Source organism: Cyphellophora attinorum (assembly GCF_001299255.1).
Source record: "Cyphellophora attinorum strain CBS 131958 chromosome Unknown Contig8, whole genome shotgun sequence".
NCBI lineage: Eukaryota > Fungi > Ascomycota > Eurotiomycetes > Chaetothyriales > Cyphellophoraceae > Cyphellophora > Cyphellophora attinorum.
In genome coordinates this window covers 284,569-302,453 of record NW_017253236.1, presented here as the reverse complement: position 1 = coordinate 302,453, position 17,885 = coordinate 284,569, and the positions used below count along the sequence as shown (strand labels likewise).

The 17,885-nt window shown below is 54.1% G+C and overlaps 6 protein-coding genes across 6 annotated transcripts; 4 read left to right on the top strand and 2 right to left on the bottom strand.

The window, feature by feature from the left end:
• Positions 1-436: 436 nt before the first annotated feature.
• AB675_5401 (Pre-mRNA-processing protein 45) lies at positions 437-2,203 on the top strand (the record flags this gene model as incomplete). The annotated part of the gene is made up of 1 exon (XM_018145610.1): positions 437-2,203. One exon carries the CDS (start codon positions 437-439, stop codon positions 2,201-2,203), a length of 1,767 nt encoding a protein of 588 aa, XP_018001807.1.
• A 633-nt stretch (positions 2,204-2,836) lies between these two features.
• On the top strand, positions 2,837-4,515 carry AB675_5400 (Spore wall maturation protein DIT1; the record flags this gene model as incomplete). The annotated part of the gene is made up of 2 exons (XM_018145609.1): positions 2,837-3,930; positions 3,990-4,515. 2 exons carry the CDS (start codon positions 2,837-2,839, stop codon positions 4,513-4,515), a joined length of 1,620 nt encoding a protein of 539 aa, XP_018001871.1.
• A 490-nt stretch (positions 4,516-5,005) lies between these two features.
• On the top strand, positions 5,006-5,974 carry AB675_5399 (uncharacterized protein; the record flags this gene model as incomplete). The annotated part of the gene is made up of 2 exons (XM_018145606.1): positions 5,006-5,868; positions 5,944-5,974. The coding sequence occupies 2 exons, from the start codon at positions 5,006-5,008 to the stop codon at positions 5,972-5,974; spliced, it is 894 nt and encodes a 297-aa protein (XP_018002144.1).
• A 364-nt stretch (positions 5,975-6,338) lies between these two features.
• On the bottom strand, positions 6,339-9,031 carry AB675_5398 (uncharacterized protein; the record flags this gene model as incomplete). The annotated part of the gene is made up of 5 exons (XM_018145605.1): positions 6,339-7,724; positions 7,879-8,026; positions 8,121-8,218; positions 8,372-8,486; positions 8,562-9,031. 5 exons carry the CDS (start codon positions 9,029-9,031, stop codon positions 6,339-6,341), a joined length of 2,217 nt encoding a protein of 738 aa, XP_018002093.1.
• Positions 9,032-10,168: 1,137 nt separating this feature from the next.
• Positions 10,169-13,843, top strand: AB675_5397 (putative RNA-dependent RNA polymerase 1; the record flags this gene model as incomplete). Its single annotated transcript, XM_018145604.1, has 2 exons — positions 10,169-12,707; positions 12,864-13,843. The coding sequence occupies 2 exons, from the start codon at positions 10,169-10,171 to the stop codon at positions 13,841-13,843; spliced, it is 3,519 nt and encodes a 1,172-aa protein (XP_018001767.1).
• A 799-nt stretch (positions 13,844-14,642) lies between these two features.
• AB675_5396 (uncharacterized protein) lies at positions 14,643-15,785 on the bottom strand (the record flags this gene model as incomplete). Its single annotated transcript, XM_018145603.1, has 1 exon — positions 14,643-15,785. The coding sequence occupies one exon, from the start codon at positions 15,783-15,785 to the stop codon at positions 14,643-14,645; it is 1,143 nt and encodes a 380-aa protein (XP_018002140.1).
• Between the last annotated feature and the right edge of the window lie 2,100 nt (positions 15,786-17,885).

The window sequence follows — 17,885 nt, the reverse complement described above, 5'->3', positions numbered from 1 at the left end:
GTTGTGCCAGATGGTTGAAGAGTAGAGTGCTGGACGTGAGCTCTACGGGCCGGCGACAGTGCCGGCTGGCCAAGCCTCGGGACCCGGAGCTGGCGCCGAAGGCTAGATTCGTCCTGATGTGTGCCTTTTCTGTCGGCTATTGAGAGTTTTGTGCTGCGGAGTTGCCAGTGGGAGAATGTCGAGAACGCGCTGCCGTTAATCGAAGCTCTGCTAGTCCACGTGTCAATGTGCAAGAGCCGACTCCAATGACCACAAGGTACAGTGAACCTAACTTGAAGATTTGTGACATTCAAGTTCCGAGGAGCAGAAAATGGAGAAGCCCGGAAAGATGCCCTAACCCTAAATTCCGCGGTCGAGTTTCAATACGAAATTTTGTCAATGCCAGGAACTACAGGCAACCGCTTCCAAGACCATCCTCTTGACCTCGACGATCCACATGGCGTCAGGTCTCTTCGCGTCGCTGCCGAAGCCCAAGTACACCGGCGAACACGAGGAGGTCCCTACACACGCTCGACCATCTGGACCGAGAATCGTTGGGCGAGATGCGATAGATGAATCACAGATCGTTCTGAGAAGGACAGGGCCTCCGCCATATGGCCAGCGGACATCATGGCGGCCGCGGGCACAAGAAGACTTCGGAGACGGTGGAGCCTTCCCAGAGGTGCCTGTTGCGCAGTACCCTTTGGGCATGGGAAAGGCGGACACGGGAAAGAGCTCGAATGCGCTGGCGCTGCAGGTTGACGCGGAGGGTAAGGTTAAATACGACGCTATTGCCCGGCAGGGTCACAGCGATGACCGGATTATACAATCAAGCTTCAAAGACCTCATCCCTCTGAGACAACAGGCAAATGCCGGTGAAATTAGTCTGGACCGACCAACAGAAGAGGAGGTGGCAGATACGACCGAACGAACTAAATTGGCGCTGGAGAAGCTGGTCTCTGGTGCTGTCGCGGCACAGAAGCCCAAAAACGTCAAAGGCGGGAAGAGAGACGATCCGACCTTCGTACGGTATACACCAGCCAACCAGATGGGCGATAACTCGAAGAAGAACGACCGCATATTCAAGATCGTACAAAAACAAGAGGATCCGATGGAGCCACCGAAATTCAAGCACAAGAAGATCCCACGAGGACCGCCATCACCACCTCCTCCAGTCATGCACTCACCTCCGAGAAAGTTGACGGCGGAAGATCAAGAAGCGTGGAAGATCCCACCGCCAGTCAGCAATTGGAAGAATCCGAAGGGCTACACTGTGCCTCTAGACAAGCGATTGGCCGCAGATGGTCGAGCGTTACAGGACGTCACAATCAACGACAAGTTCGCCCAGTTCGCGGAAGCACTCTTCACCGCAGACCGACATGCTCGAGAAGAGATCAGCTTACGAGCTCAAATGCAGCAGAAGCTGGCGGAGAAGGAGAAGCTGCAGAAAGAGGAACATCTGCGAGAGATGGCACGACAAGCCCGCGAGCAACGGCAAGCATCGGCACGACGAGACTCGGACTCGCATTCTCGAAGACGGCGGTCTCGCTCACGATCCTACTCTGCATCATCTTATTCGTCCAGATCCGAATCAGATCCTGAGGCTAGCGCTGTCCGCGAACGTGAGCTTGCTCGTAAAGAGAAACGCGAGGAAGATCAGCGGAAGCTACGACAGTCGCGAATGGGCGCCGAGAAACGGATGCAACAGATGGCTCGAGAACAGAATCGTGATATCTCTGAGAAGGTCGCGTTGGGTCTCGCAAAGCCAACGCAGAACAAGGAGACAATGTACGACTCGCGACTCTTCAACCAGTCGTCTGGCTTCGACTCAGGCTTTAACGAAGACCAGCATTACGACAAGCCACTGTTTGCTGCCCAAGAAGCCGCGAACCGGATCTACCGCCCGACTGTGAACGATGATGCTGATGATGGCGGCGAGGAAGCAAGTACGAGGGAGATGAACAAGATCGAGAAGGGCAACAGATTCGACATTCTGGGCAAAGCGAAGCAAGGCTTCAAAGGCAGCGATAGTAAGGCGGAGAGGGAAGCTGGCCCGGTCATGTTCGAGAGGGACAAGGAAGATCCGTTTGGAATAGATGCATTGATTGGCGAGGCGAAGGACAAAGCAGCGACCAGTTCGAAGAAGTATGGTTTGGAGAGGGTTGAACGGGATGATGACGAGGGAGGGCGACGGAAGCGGGCCCGGGTGGACGACGAGGACTGACATCCCAGAAGTCGAGACAAACTTTGCAAGCATGCAGGACAATCATCTGTAGCTTAAGCCGGGTCTGTCGAGACCCATTGCGACGCATCGTCTTCACGTCCAATGACGCCAGCCAACTGTTTCAGGCAGGATCTACTCGGCGCAGGGCGCATATGAGTATCAAGTATTGGCTGTGTCTTCTCAGACACTGGCCTGGATCTCGCTGCCGCTTTTACTACGAACAGGCTGTATTCCTTACTTTGCCACAGGCTAAGTGCGACGGACGTCCGAGGCACGACCAACGCTGTACATATACGGCACGATCTGGAACGACTATCGCTTCCTTGAGCTACTGATATGCACAGGCAGGCGCGAGCCCTTTTCTTGTACTCACGCACTTTCCGAGCGACGTCCTCCTGGACGAGACTTCTCAACGACTTCCAATGTGACGGCAGTCACGAGGTGATCCATTGCTTTCTTCGCGTCCTCTTTCTGTCTTCGTCCCGTCGACATCTCCATTAGCATTGTCGTGTTATCGAGCATACCGCTGCTGGTCAGTATCGCACTTGCTGCAGGCACAGCTCAATACCATTACCAACATCCCACTCCTTCGAGAACGAGGCCCCGGAGGCTGTTGTACCACTTTCATTCAACATGGCGGCTTCTACCTTTCATGAAGCTCGAATCGTCTACACCACCTCCACCTCCGGCGAATTGAATGACATCGTGTCGTTCCACGGACTGCAATCACCTGAAGACTTCTTCGAGGTTTGCCGGGCATGTCGGTCCGGGCCGCCCTTCCTTGATCTCAGAATCGACCAGTTCCATTTGACCGCCACCTCACGCTCGTTGAAAGGTCGACAGAGCTCTCCCGCAGGACTAGCCCTCGTCCAATACGAGCTTCATTTTACCACACATATTGCCGGATTGATGATGGTCGTGCCAGCGGATTCGCTAGTCGACGATGCTCCTCAAGATCGGACACTACGAATGACATTCCGGGACTACATGGCATTGGTCACACTTGCACAAGACACTTTTCGGGTGCCTCCTAGATCACTCATACAAGCCCCATTTGCTGGCAGCGAGTATGAGACAAGATTGTGGACCGATGCTGTTCTGGCCGTCTTTGAAGAGTGCATTCTCTTTCGTGGACCGGAGAACGACAAGTGGCACGAAGGCAAGGCTATATGCAGGGCGAAGATACAGCACTACGTTCATGCAAGGTCCAGAATCCGTTTCTGCCTGCCAGCCTTTCCTTGCAAGAGCTACAATCTCGACAAGGTGGCTGATCAATGGCCTGACGGTGCTGAGTACGAAGCTCTGTCGACCATCTATGACTTCTGTCGTGAAGTAAAGCAGGTTTATCCTCCCGGATGCGTTTTTGAGATCATCAGCGATGGCCACGTCTTCTCGGACTGCATCGGAGTGGACGATGAGATTGTCACTGAGTACAACGCTCGGCTCCGGAAGATGGCGGATCTGCTCCAATACCGATCACACGAAGAAGGACTGGACGGCTGCATCACTTTCAGAAACCTACATGACATTCTGCAGCCCGTGCGTTGGGTCAGAAACTTCTTCCAGGAGACTTTTGTCGACCTCGAAGCCCTCAACCATCCTGTCAGTACTTCACGGGCGATACAAGACGACATCAATCGAACAATCCTTTTGCAGGCCTGTGCTTCGAACCAAGACCACATTCAGCAGGTCATCCGGCAAGATCCCTCCCACAGCATAACAATGCTGTACCGAGCTTCTCCAGATTCATGCTGGACGACCTGGCCGCACATGCTGATTGCAAGAGCAAGTCCAAAAGTCAGAGGAAGAAGTTAGCTGAGAAGGTCGCCATCGAGATGATGGCTCGCAATGCGGCATACTCGAGTCTTGTGGAATTGACGATGCCTCATCACGTCAGATTGAGTATCCATGCTCACAACAATGCCGGTCCCAAATTTGCTGTCTCTCTGTTGACGAAGCACAAGTTCCAGCCGCTGACCTCATTTGATGGGCTGAAGCTCTCCACGAGATACAGCCTATATGATGAGAGACATCATCTACACATACCGACGCCCTGGCACAATTGTCTTGTGGAAGTTAAGGACGGCCACGACACCACTTACGTGTGTAAGGCCGGGCTGGTCAAGGCGGAACTCAAGGAGTCCAATGTATGGTCGCCAAGGTCGGGATATGTGGCTGATCATCCAAGAGGTGGGAGGTTTGTGTTGTACAGGAAGAGAGCGAGTCGCGCCGAGAGCGTGCTCCCAAGAGTCATTGTTAGCAGTGAGCCGCAGGCGGTTGATGTGCTGCGGCTACCAATACCACATCTTTAGCTTCTGACTTGTGAAAAGCAAAGTTCTTTGAAGAAGCATCTGTGCATGAAGGCTCATGCTGGTAGCCAGAGTCCTCCCTGGTGCTGTTTGCCACTGACGATAACTGCGCCCTCAACATCACGTGACGCACAAGTCTCTCAACGGATTATAATTTTGCTATGGCCGGCACGACGCCTTCTCCCGGCGGCCCTTGTGGGAGATACTGACTGATTAATATTTACCGCGTGACTCGATTCGAAGGGCGCAACGACAACCACAAAACGTGCTCAGAGTCCTCCTTGGGGGGCTCGGACACCTCCCATTGGACATGCTTTCGCGACTCGGAAGCTTATATGCACCACGTTATACGAGTACCTTATGCCGACGACCTGGACTTCCATTGACTGTTCGAGCATCTATACCTACACGCCAGCCCCGTCAGGCGGCCTCTATACTTCGGCATCACAGAAAAACATTACAGCATCGCACGATCAGCAGCACATACACCGCAATGGCATCAGAGCCCGCCCCCAACCCCTCAGCATCAGCGATGCCAGCACTCTCTTTCCTGATAGCTCTATACCCCGGCTTCCAGCTTCTCGACGCTGCCGGCCCATTGGATTTGCTCAACTTCCTGCCCCAACCGCCGTACAATGCACCCATCAGTATGAAGTTCATCGCTGAGACCAAGGAGCCTGTTTCCACCAAGCTATTGCCGGGGACACTGCCAGGGGAGAGGGAGGGAAAGTATGAATGGCTCGTCAACGAAGCTATGGGTTTCGAGAAGGGGAAGGGTCAGGAGGTGAATCGGGGCTGGAACCAGCAAGTCGTCGTAGACGCGACGTTCGCGGAAGTGGAGCGGGAGATCAAGGCCGGAACAGCAAAATACGACGTCCTCTTCATCCCTGGCGGCATTGGGTCGCGAGTTCGCAGACGGGATTTGGGGAGTGGGAAAGAGGAGCTGGCGGTGCAGCCTCTGATCAACTTCACACAGGCAATTGCGCCGCATTTGGGATTGGGAATCATGACCGTGTGCACGGGGAGTGATATCTTGGGCTATACGGGATTGCTAGACCGGAGACGCGCGACTACTAACATGAGCCGCTTTAGCGACGTTAGTGGGCGACATCCGGATGTGAAGTGGGAGAAAGGCGCGCGATGGGTGAAGAGTGGGACGGACGATGCAGCAACGGGGGCGGACGCAGGAGGAGCAGGGGGGAAAGAAATCGAAATATGGACGTCAGCGGGTGTCAGTGCGGGCATGGATCTGACGTTGGCGTTCATTGCGGAGAAATTTGGTGGGGTGGACGTCGCGAGGGATATCGCGAAGAAGAGTGAGTATGATTGGACTGAGAGTAAGGATGGGGAGATCTGGTGAGTCTGGCTTTGACCCCATTGCACCGGAGGCCGCCAAGGCCCTGAATCACAGTGCTGACGAGGTTTCTGCAGCCACTTCTACAAGGAGTACTTTGGTGTCTGAACATGAAATCTTGGAAGCTCAAGCGACCCTCTCCTTCTTCCAGCGATGTTTTCGTCGACCGTATTGGAAACAGGCAATTCTCTAATGGCACAATTCGATCCAAGGTTTTTATATCTCCATCAAGACGTATGCTATGAAGGCCTCCCTGGAAATATCCCCGTGGCGAATGAACAACTTCGAGTCTCCGGTTGGTCCGCCGAGTCCAAGCCTAGACTTTGTAGTGGATGTAGTTTTGGTTGCGTAGACATCCTCGAGCGGCCCTACTGTGCTACGCAGGTTGCTGCTGCTGATGCGGTCGAGTTCGACCCCATTGAGGTGGCTGAGGTCAAGGTGGTCTCGCTTGAGGAGGTAGCTGCGACTCAGCCTACCTCTTGCCCTTCTTCTTCTTTTCCTTCTTCTCTGGGACGAGAATCTTCCCAATGTCAGCCTCCTTCTCTTCCAGCGTCGCATAGTACTTGATGTCCTCAGGCTTGGGCTTCTTGCCTTTGCCACCGAACACATGCCAAGCATTCATGACTCCCATACCAGTGTTGCCATCTTTGTCGGCAGCCACCAGCTTCTTGGCGAGGGTGTCTTTGGTCTCATCGTCGGCCAGCGTAAGCCCTCTGATAACCCGGGCTTCCTTCTCGAGCTCGGGCTTCGTCATTTTGAGGTAGTCTGCGCGTTTGGGTCTGGGTTCGTCATTGACAGCTGGCCTCTCTGCTTGTTGTTGCTGTTCCTGCTCCTGTTGCTGTTCCTGGTCCAGCTCGTTGACTTCGGGGCCCGCAGCCTCTGCGTTGGTCTGTGTAGGCTGAACAGCATTGCTGCCGTCGGCAACATCCCTCTCGGCCCCGTCCGCGCCTGAACGATTCCTTTTCGTGGGGCGCTGGCCTTCGGCATCCTCGGCCACTTCCCCGACAGCGCGCTTCTTGTTCATGCGCATTGCTGCAGCCTCGCCCTCACTCAGGATCTGTGCACCATGGTTGACGATCGGGCCCGATCGGTCATCGTTGTCACGCGGCACCCTTTGGTTCTGCACAGCCATGTCGTTGACTGGGAAGCGCCACCACTTGCGTTCCTCGGTTTCTTTATAGTACCATGGCTTGGTTGGCATGGGATCGTCCGGGTCCCACATTCTCAGCATTTCATCGGCCATGTTCTTCAATGTAGACATCCAGTCCTTGGCTGCCTGCGTTTCACCTTCTGTCCTAGACGGCCAGATAGGACCCCTTGTGAAGTTGGCGCGTGCGAAGTCTTCAGGGCGGTACAGCAGGCGATGAGGGTCTTGCGAGTCCATGGCGCGTTTCGTATTGTTGATGTTCTTCTCGCTGCCATCCTCGGGATTTTCGTTGTCCTTCGCAACATACATTTCGTTGTCCATGCGAAGTCGTCGGACTGCCTCACGCAGTTCGTTGAGCTTCGGGCGCTGCGATTGTACAGGGTCTAGCATAGCACAGAGCAAATTGATAAGTCCTTCCGAGTAAGGTAGTTTGCCAGTAGCCGACAATCCAGTCAGCTTGGTGATGAGCCCCCTCATCTGTGCTTTTTCCGAGCTGAGTCGTTTCCCACTTATGTAGTGATGTAGCCATTCGTAGTCCACGTCCTGGCCATCGTTATGCATGATCTTGTTGTCACTGTTCATCCTCTGGCCATCGTCTAGTCGAACAAACTTGCTGAAATCTCCACGACTGTAAAGCGATATCATGAGGTCAAAAAGGATCCGTCCAATCCCAAAGATGTTGTTGGCAGCCGCGTCGATATGGATGTTTTCCTGCAAGTGCATTAGCGAACAAGCGTCGAATGTGACACCTTGTTCAGGACAGTGGAGCCAGCGATTGCCGCCGAGACCCTGTGTGCTGGTTCCGGCGAGTAATGCGAAGGCACACATTGACTATAGATGCAAGGGCACCGGGTACAGGACTTACTCGGCGGAAGTTGCCAACATCGGCCCTGCCTAGCCTGTACTGTTTAACGGCCGGGAGTTTATTGAGAAGAACATTGATGATCTCTGGGCCATAGTACGACGGTGTGCCTTCTCCCAGGCATTTCGGATTGAGCGGATCATCTGATGAGCTATGAAACAAGGTCAGTATCGCCAACGACGGCCATGTGAGCATAGCTGCTTGTGGGAGTAACAGGCTTTGAGGAGAGATTGTGGAGGACTTACGTATAAGCAGCTACGCCAAAATCCCCGACTACAGTGGTAGGATAGCCGCTGGTGGTGGCTCCAGGGTCGTCGAGAAACACATTTGGCGGCTTCAGGTCCTGTGGCAAGTTCAATAATGGCTCAAGTACGCCTCAAAAGTGACTTATTAGATGAATGGTCTGCAACTTCTTGGGATCAGGTCTCTTGCCTGCCGGATCCCAGTCATCCAGGAGCGTGTCGGATGGGGGTCGAGCCTCCATGTTCGTCAAGACGATACACATATGGCTCAGAAATTCAAGTATGAAGCGCTCGGGCAGGAAATAGCCATAGATCCTGTAGCGCTTGAGTAGAGTATCAAGATCGCCGTGCTCGTACGCTCGCATGTACCTGGAGATGCGTTAGAAAAGTATGCCTTCCCCACATTATCTTAACTGTGGTGCGTCCACCACTCCGGCAACTTACATTCTGCCCTTGCCAAGGCCGCTGTTGTATTTGTATCCTCTCAGATAGCACACGTACTCTTTGTCAGCAAGGTTGAGGTCTCGATTGATGACGACTTCTTTGGGCAACAAGAGGGAGCGCGGGCTTGCAGGATATATCTCGTCAAGCTCCTTTATGGCGACGCGATCAATTATGGTGCCATCCCGTTGTATCTTCACCCAAAAGCCAACACGGCCGAATCCACCAGCTCCAAGAAACTTCCTAGCCTCCCATGTCTCCTTTTCTGTGCTCGGTAGCCCGGTATCGCAAAACATGAAGTCATGGTATTGCGATTTCAGCGCGTGTGGCTTAGCGTTGAGCCCAAACCAGTGAAGAACGCGCGCCATAGGAATATAGCTCTTCTGCAGCCATGTGTCGCTAGTCGTCTGATATGTTGACAAGTCGAGGTCGTCGTCGTTTCTGGTCTCAGGCAGCAAGTGCACGTCAGACATCGTGCCAACGCTTTTTGCGGGATCGTGGCGCTAGAGAAAGTCAATGGTGGCTATGGCGGTCCTGATCGAGTTACGCTTGAACGAAAGAGCTCACGCGAAGCAACTCCGATCGTGAAATCATGGTCAGAAGAGCAAGGCATGGTCGCGATTGAGCAAACATGCGCCATCGATGGCGAGACAATGGCGAACAAAGGCTCCGAGAACCTGGACTCTCATCAACAAAGGATGCTGCATTCTGGTCTCCGAACTCGTCGCGGCCTTGTTTGACTTCTCGGAACGGCCACAGTCTTGTTCTGAGAAGAGCCTCAGCATGAGTCAACATTCGGCATCCCCAAGACCTCTTCGACGTGTGGCCCCGTTGGACTGCCTCCGAGCCTCGACCTGCACCGAGCTGACGCTCTGACCTGTGCAACATTGCTGACGACAAGGGCCGACATTTGTGGACCGATGAAGCAACGGTACTAATGGAAGCGTGTCTCTGTGAGCAGCTCTCGGATCAACGTGCAGGCTCAGAAACTGGTAAGGAAGGACAGGAGAGCGGAATCGACGGCTGTAGGCGGGCGCTATGAGTGCCAAGAGCGCCGATGTGGGGTAGGCTTGAAGTCCTACGCGTCCACGGGTCGCGTCCTTTGTTCGACTTCTTAACCCCAGAGTGACATGCCACACAAATTGGATTTGGTGGACATAAAGCTAACGACCCTGCGCGTCTGTGCAAGAGTCACGCTTGAGATTCAAGAGTGATGACGGCTAGGTGAGGCAACATCGATGGAACTAGTCCAGAGAGTAGTGGTCCACAAATGGGCAGCAGAAGGTGCCAGGATGGATTGAGGATCGTGCTAGCGCGACAATCTGTTGATGTGCCGACTGCCTAGGCGATGGGAGATGGACTCGGATGCTCTCGCTGATTTTGACAGATGTCGCGTATCTACCGGAGATGAAATGCGTGGTCGAAATCGAGATGAAACGTCTGCCTTCCGTTACCTGGGTAGCTACTTTTGAAAACGAGCTGGCCTCGCACTCAACACCCCAACCACTGCACTTCTTTGCGATAACTTGAACTCTTTCGCCTTCACCATCGCGCACTTTCGCCTCTATCAATCATGCTTCGTACTGCGCTTCGGGCCTATCACCATCACCATGGACGTCTTCGTTCGCAACATTGATGCGAAATTGACTAAAGCGAAAGTCGAATTGGTCTTGAGACCGGTGTTAGAGGAGCTCGACATACCAATATTTGAGATCACCAAACCACAAGGAAAGCCGTTCGCCTTCATCACTTTCCCTAGTGTCGCCAAGGGTCAGCGCCTACTCGACAAAGCAGCATCGACTCCACGTCTCTTCGTCTCACTCTCTGGTAAACTAGCGACCTTCCAGCGCAGTAAAAAAGCACCTGATCCTCTGGCGGTCAAAGCGCTTATCAGAGACGAGAAGGAGGCCGGCCGCAAAGCATGGCAGAGATCTGCGAGAGACGCCGCAAAGACCGACGCCGCGAAAGCAGAACTTCCTGCACTTCGACGTGCCACGATCACGCATTTCAGATGCGGCCAGTGGGAAACCAGCGCCAAAACTCAGAAGCGTGTCTTCGTTCCATATCACGAGCAGGCAGTGTCTGGCACATACAGAAAGACCGAACACAATCTGCTTCTTCAGCTTTCCTTCCACCCTGGACTTACACATGAGATCGAGATCGATCGCGCCGCGATTACATCCATAGCTGTGTCCACTGAACGGGGAATGAGCACTCTTGCTATCACACTATGGCTGCAGCCCAAGATATTCGAGCGCTCCGGGGGATCTGAGGATGACCTAGCAGATCTACTTCAGCAACTCGGGCTCACAAAGTTCACTCCGGCAAAAAAGAAAATTCGCTGTGCCTCCTTACCTGGTCGGAGCGTGGCCAACGTTGGCGGCTGCATGACATACATGCTCGTGTTCTCCGGCAAGATCGGCGGCTTGCAACAGAACATGGCTTCTCTGATGTCCTTCCAAGTACCAGTCATCACTACCTCCGCCACGATGACTTCGCCCACACTGGGCGACCTCCCTGCTAACATTACAGCCCTCAATGCAGATATTGCCCGCCTTCGATTCGGATATAGCGTGAGGTTTCAAATTCAAGCATTATGGACCAATGGCACGCTGTCTCCTGGTGAGGTCGCGAGACTTCTCCCAGATATACTGCACTTGCAGCGCACTGCTGGCGAGAAGGCAACCATCAAGGCACTGAAATGGATACTTCTTCATTTCGCACCCACTGATGCCTCTCCCGATTCTGCTGGAAACGGCCTGGCGGCAGCAAAGGCTAGTCTGGACAGCTATGGACGGATGGGCTACTCCGAAAAGGATGTTCCGCAAGGCCGAGACGAAGTCTTCATTCATCGGGTAACCGTCACCCCCACGGGGTTGCGTCTCTTCGGCCCGGAGCTGACCGCCGCCAATCGAATACTCCGAAAGTACAGAGAGCATGCAGAGTGCTTCATTCGTGTTGTCTTCACAGATGAGGATGAAGAACGTGTTGCATTCTCAAGAGAGATCGACAACGATGCAATCTTCATGGGTCGATTCCTCACGCTTTTGCAGAATGGTATCGATATCGCTGGCTTCAGGTTCGAATTTCTCGGGTTTTCCCATTCGTCGCTCCGATCACAGACATGCTGGTTCATGCGTCCATTCATACATGACGGTCAGCTCATGTATGCTCGGACTCTCATAGATCAACTCGGTGACTTCAGTGCCATTCGCTGTCCCGCGAAGTGTGCGGCACGCATAGGCCAGGCGTTTTCTGACACGACCAGAGCAATTCGAGTCGATTCGCGCGTCGTCTCAGAGCACGATGATGTTCGAAGTGGCAGACATGTTTTCACGGATGGTTGCGGAACTATCTCTCCAGCTGTGTGGAGTCTGTTGAAAGGCAACTACGCCAGAGGGGATCCTACTTCGTACCAAATTCGTTACAAGGGCTCAAAAGGGATGCTGACGCTGGATACACGATTGCAGGGGCAGCAAATGAGACTCCGGCATTCGATGATCAAATACAGCGGCAGTCCTTTAGACGATGTTGAGATCTGCGGTCATAACGGTCGACCATTGCCATTGAAGCTGAACAGACAGCTCATCAAGATTCTTGAAGACCTTGGTGTGGAGGCAAAGCACTTCATGGTGTTGCAAAACCGAGCAATCGAGCGTCTGCGTCTCAGCGCCCTTTCCCGAGAGATGGCTATTGAATTCATCATGAAGAATTTTTCCGATGGCTCAGGAGGACTCCCCAGACTACTCAAGAGTCTCCGATTGATCGGCGTGGATCTGGCAGAAGATGACTTCCTTCGCGAGATCCTAGGAGCACTGATCCAGATCGAGCTTCGCGAACTCAAATACCGCACTCGCATCCTCGTCGAGAATGGCCTGACATTGTATGGCATCTCGGACGAGACACAGTGGTTGCAAGAGGGCCAAGTCTTCGTCACAGCCACGGAAGATGATGAGCCAGAGGTAATCACAGGCAGGTTGGTCGTCACACGATCGCCAGCCCTGCATCCAGGGGATGTTCAGGTTGTGACGGCCGTTGAGCCACCAAAAGATTCACCTCTGTGGAATCTGCGGAACTGCGTTGTTTTCAATCAGAAAGGCGCTCGTGACCTGCCAAGTATGCTGAGCGGAGGCGATCTCGACGGCGACTGTAAGTCCATTTCCTCAGAGTTCATCTGCAGTCGTAGTGAGCAGGATCAAGACCGCAGGGACGCCTGTACATCGTCTCGTTCCTGGCGGCATTCCGCCCTGTTCTAGCTTCTCTGATTGCTCAAGAGGGTGCAGGCTAGACGCTAACGGTTCTCAGTGTACCATGTGATATACGACAAGGAACTCATGCCCAAGAGACTCAGCACCGCTGCAGCGTACGAGCCGGCCGAGGCTATCGACATTGGACGCCCAGTCACAGCCAACGACATGACAAAATTCTTCATCGACTTCATGCAAAACGATCAGCTCGGCCGCATAGCAACTCTGCATCAGGTCATCGCGGACACTTCCGAGGAAGGAGTTTTCGATAAAAGTTGCCTCCTCTTGTCGGAGCTTCACTCGACTGCGGTTGACTTCTCGAAGTCTGGAGTCGCCGTCGACGTTACAAAGATCCCAGCCGCAAAACGTTATCGGCCAGACTTCATGGCTCCAAGTGCGAGTACAAAAGTCGAACGAGGCATCAAACGAGAGACCTTGGATGCGCCATTAGGAGACAGCAGTGGTGGGTACAGATACTACGAGTCCGACAAAGTCCTTGGCCAATTGTTCCGCGCGATTGATGAGGATCTCTTCTTTCAGGATATCGAAGATGACACAACCTCAATCTTCAGCACTGACGCATCCAACAACGTTTTGGCTGAGATCTTAGACTGGGCTCGATCGCGCATCAGCCAGACCCACGTCAATCAACATCTACAGCACGCCCGAGAGGTCCGAGACTACTACGAGTCGATCATCTACGATTTCATGTCATATTACGCCATTCGTCGCACAGATGCCCTCACTGAGAAAGAGGTGTTTATCGGAACGATCATGGGCCGCCAAGGAAGTATGAGCAAGAAGCAACGTGAGTGGTCCGAGGACATGAAAGCGAGGTTCGGGTGGGAGTTGAGAGACATCAAAGGGTGGATGCAGGAGCGAGTGCTCGAGGACGAAGAGGACATCACTAACATGGCGGTTGCCTGTTTGCATGTTGCCGTGCATGAGCAGAGCGAGCTGGCCAAGAAGGAGGAGCTGAAGAGCTTCGGCTGGTTCGCGGCTGGACTTTGCATGCCGGAGATCATTAGCTGGAAATGAGGCAGCGTTGCCCGTGTCTAGGAACGACTAGCCAGGTCGTGGACACAAGGACTGGGCAGGTCTCGCATTGACGATGGCCTCCGCGGTAGCAGTGGATTTCCTGCCACAGAGTGACTAGTTGTCAAAGTTGCACAGCGTCCCCCTAGCCAGAAGATCCACGACGAACACTTCGACCGAACCGATTCCCCTGCGAGACCCATCCCAAAATCTACCCGCCTAAGAAGCAAAGCAACGTAGATGTTCAGCGCCCTTCCTATGGTGACTGATCGGAAAACACGCCCAGCACCGCCGCCCATGCGTTCGCCCTCGAGCAGAATCATGCCTGAACCGCGAGTGTTACTTCTACATATTCAAGCCATGGAATCAAACTCAACGTCTGGTCAACCGGTTTCGGTAGTGCTTTGTTGAGACCGGTTGACTGCCTCCCTCTACGACGTGACCCACAGAAGGCACGACCGAGCACGCATCACCTTCCTTGCTTCCAATCAGCGTCGAACGCATTGGCAAGCGCGGCCGGATGGTGACTGCTGTTTTGCGCCAACTGAAGCTGAGGCTATGGAAGCAAGCGCGACTGACTACGCGTCAACCGGCTTGGACCGAAATTGAGGGAGACCGGTTGAGTCGATCAGAAAGAAGGACGAGTTTGAGAGCATTGCTGTGGCTAGTCAGCCACAGTTTATGGTATCAGAATCAGAGGCAGTTGCCATCGCGGCATCGTAATGAGCTGGCCAAACAGTCTGCCCAGTGAGTGTTCTCACTGCAGCGTAGAGGGTCACGGATAATTGACGGCATTCTTCATTCATTGCTCCTTGTGGTGGAAACACCACCTCGGTATCAGTGCATTTAAGATGTGAACCTCAGGATCTACAATGGAAGACGGCGTCGATTCCGCTTTGTCGTCAGCGACCTCCTCCTCCTCCTCCCCCAAGCTCATCGCCTGGGCTGCATCTTCCATGTATTCTGCCTCCCGATCCCATCGCTCCTCAAGCTCCCGCCTCATCCACATTCTTGCATTCGCCCCTTTATTCTGCAGCTCAAGCATCCATCTCCGACACAAATCCGGCAGATCCCCCCTCGGCTGACGATACGTCTCATGTCGACAGCGCGGACACAGCCTCATCGTTATAGTCTCGCGCCTGCCCATGCTCTCCGGCAACGGCGGATACCACGCCCAACTCGGCACCTTCACACGACACCCAGCACAATCGAGCCTAATCACCACAGACCCATGCCGTTGGCTTGGAATAAGTCCAGGCGGGAACAAAGACGTCAATCTCTGCCCCGTCGCCCATCGTCCCGAATGCAGCGCGCAATCGATACAGAAGCGGTGGAAGTTGCGACGGTCGTAGCCCCATTGCTGGCCACGGGGATCGCAGGCTCGGGGATCGCGTTTGTGTGCGATCTGCGAGGGGGTGAAGTGCGTTAGGGGCAAGAGGAGGAGGCAGCGGGAGCAGGGGATTTGGAGAAGGGAAGTGCGTGGTTGCGGGGTAGTGGGGGACAGGTGGGAGGGGATGATGTGTAGGCGGTAGCGGTGGCCGTGGGGGTTGTTGCGGTGTTTAGGGAGGCAGGCGAGCAGAGATGTGGCTGGCACCAGGGGCTCGTTTGAGAGTGTCGATAGCATTTCGGGGGTCAGGTACTGTACGTCCTGGCTGGTGTGGTGGCTGAAACATTGCTCCAGTGCTTCTCGGTAGGGCCCGGTGAGGTCGAGGAGGTACGTTGGCCAGGGGAAGTTGATACGTTCGCAGTGCTCTAGCTCGGCGGCTAGGCGTGTGTGCGCGACGAGGAGATCTTTGATGGTGATGAGGCGGGAGAGTTGGCGGTTGACGAGGCGGAGGGCGATGAGGGTGTGGTATGGCATGCTTTCGAAGATGACAAAGCGGATCTCCCACGGAAGAGACATCAGCAGGGTCCAATCGAAGATGACTGAGTTGTCTTGGGCCATTGGTGCTGATGTGTTTGTCTGTTTTGCCTTTCTGAAAATATCTAAGATGTTGGTGTCGAGCCGCATTGGTCGGAGTTATTGTTTATCGGCGAGGTCCATCCATGAGGGTGAGCGTCCCAGGAAGAAATCTGGACTCGCGGTGAGCAGCAGCGAGTTGTATAGACGTACATTGTGGCGGAGTCACAATTTCCGAATCCGGTTGTTATGACTGCGGCACAGGAGGCTTGGCGTCCGAGAGCCTCGTAGGTGCGACAGGGGCGAGCCTCGAGGCATTGACAATGCTGGCCCAACTCATCTATACCACAGGCCGCTGTGGTTCAGATTCCAGTTCGATGCAGCCGTGGTCACTCGACGAGAGTATGCGCTTGTGGCTCAGAGATGCGTTGTGTGGGTCCATGACCATCGTCGCTATCACTATTGTGCTGAGACTCTGCGCGATACAGCCGAGCAGGTCGTGTCGAGGCCATCGATGGTCGGGCGACAGACGCGCTGCGCTGCTGTCGGAAGCTAGGGCTCAAGCAGCCAGTACATAACTTCGCTGCATGATAGGAACCTGGTGAGGTGGTGGAGCGGCGGACGCCTGACCGGCGTGTTGCTGAATCGGCCTGGAGATCGTCATGGTTGTCGGCGCGCCTGGGGAAGTAGTCATCTTCGCTGAATGCTCGCGGGCGGAAGTGCTTTGCTGACTTGTGTGATTGGCCGGCAACGATGGATTGAGCGCCGAGCGGATGATGGCGGACAGGCATGATTGTGAAGTAGCTCTCAAGGCGGTCGTGAAAGAGCACGCAAATCATGAATTGCACGAGATGATGTAGGTCTGTCGAGATCTGCTCGTGCGAATGTATATCGAATGCGTGAAGAAGGTGGCATGATTTCGTTGACCTGCGTGCGAAGTATTATAGCTCGTCAGTATGTTCAATCAACAGGCCTAAGTCAATGCGACTGGATCGTGTTTTGCGACAGTTGTGGACAATGCACGACCAGTGACATCAATGGCTTAGTTCCCGGCAAGGCAATTTGCATGTGTTTGCTGTGGCGAGTATCGTGTGGCGAACAGAATTTCGACGTCCAGGCTGGTGGCGATGGCGAAAAAAGGAGGCGTACAGAAATTATGCGGCGAACGCGATCGTGGCGCGGTCAAGCGAAGAGCTTGCGACTGCACTGATTGGCGCCTAAACGCTCCTCTGCGAGCTGACTAGCGTCTCAGACCCACCTGTTCGGGACGCGCGACCAGCAGTGGTCGCCTTCATCTTGCTACTGCAGGAACATGATCCCATCTTCGCCACCGAATAGAACGGCTGCGTCGGTTTCAGACACTGTCAGAAGTCGTTGGAATGTTTGCGGTAAGCGTGACTTGAAGCAACCAAATGTCCTCGTGGCAATGACTGCTGGTCAACGCACCGCAGTGCGCAGCAGGCATTGCGAGCTGTGTGGCGAGAATTCTTACCTCTGGGCATGGCCCGGCAGCTGTTGACGAGTCGTCCCGTGCATCACGTCAATGTAGAATGCAATCGTGGACGCGACATCTTCACGTCCCACAGGACTGTGGATGATTTACCTAGGTAGGTGATGACAGCCCACCGCGCGGGTCAACAACAGAGAATTTTGGGGTGATGGAAGGAATTCTGGGCACGAGCGGCTCGGATTGCTCTTGCTCCGGGCACGATCGTGCCAAGCTTCTCCCGTCCTTGCCCGTCGAAAGCCTATGTTGCGCATGAGCGTCCACGGACCCGTAGTAATTCAGGTCTGAAGAGCACTTCCAAGGTTCGGAACGAAACAGATTGAGCAGGATGTTGAGAGCAGGAGGGGCTTCATTGGCACACTAATAAGCTCTCGATTTCTCTCAGCTACGGGTCTGGGGCCACGCAGATGATGCTCATAGCTATCCTTCAATATTGCCGTTCTGAATGAGTGAATCGAGGTCAGTATGAACGCTCTCGACATATTTGCATCACGAAGCCGTGTCAAAGACTTCGGGATGCGACCGTTGTGCTAGATCATTCAGCAGATCTTGGTGTTCTCAATCATTCCTTCCCAGACTACTGCTGCAGATCCTTCAAATGTCAAGCCAGCTGCTGCCTGGTGGCTGTGGCAGATGGC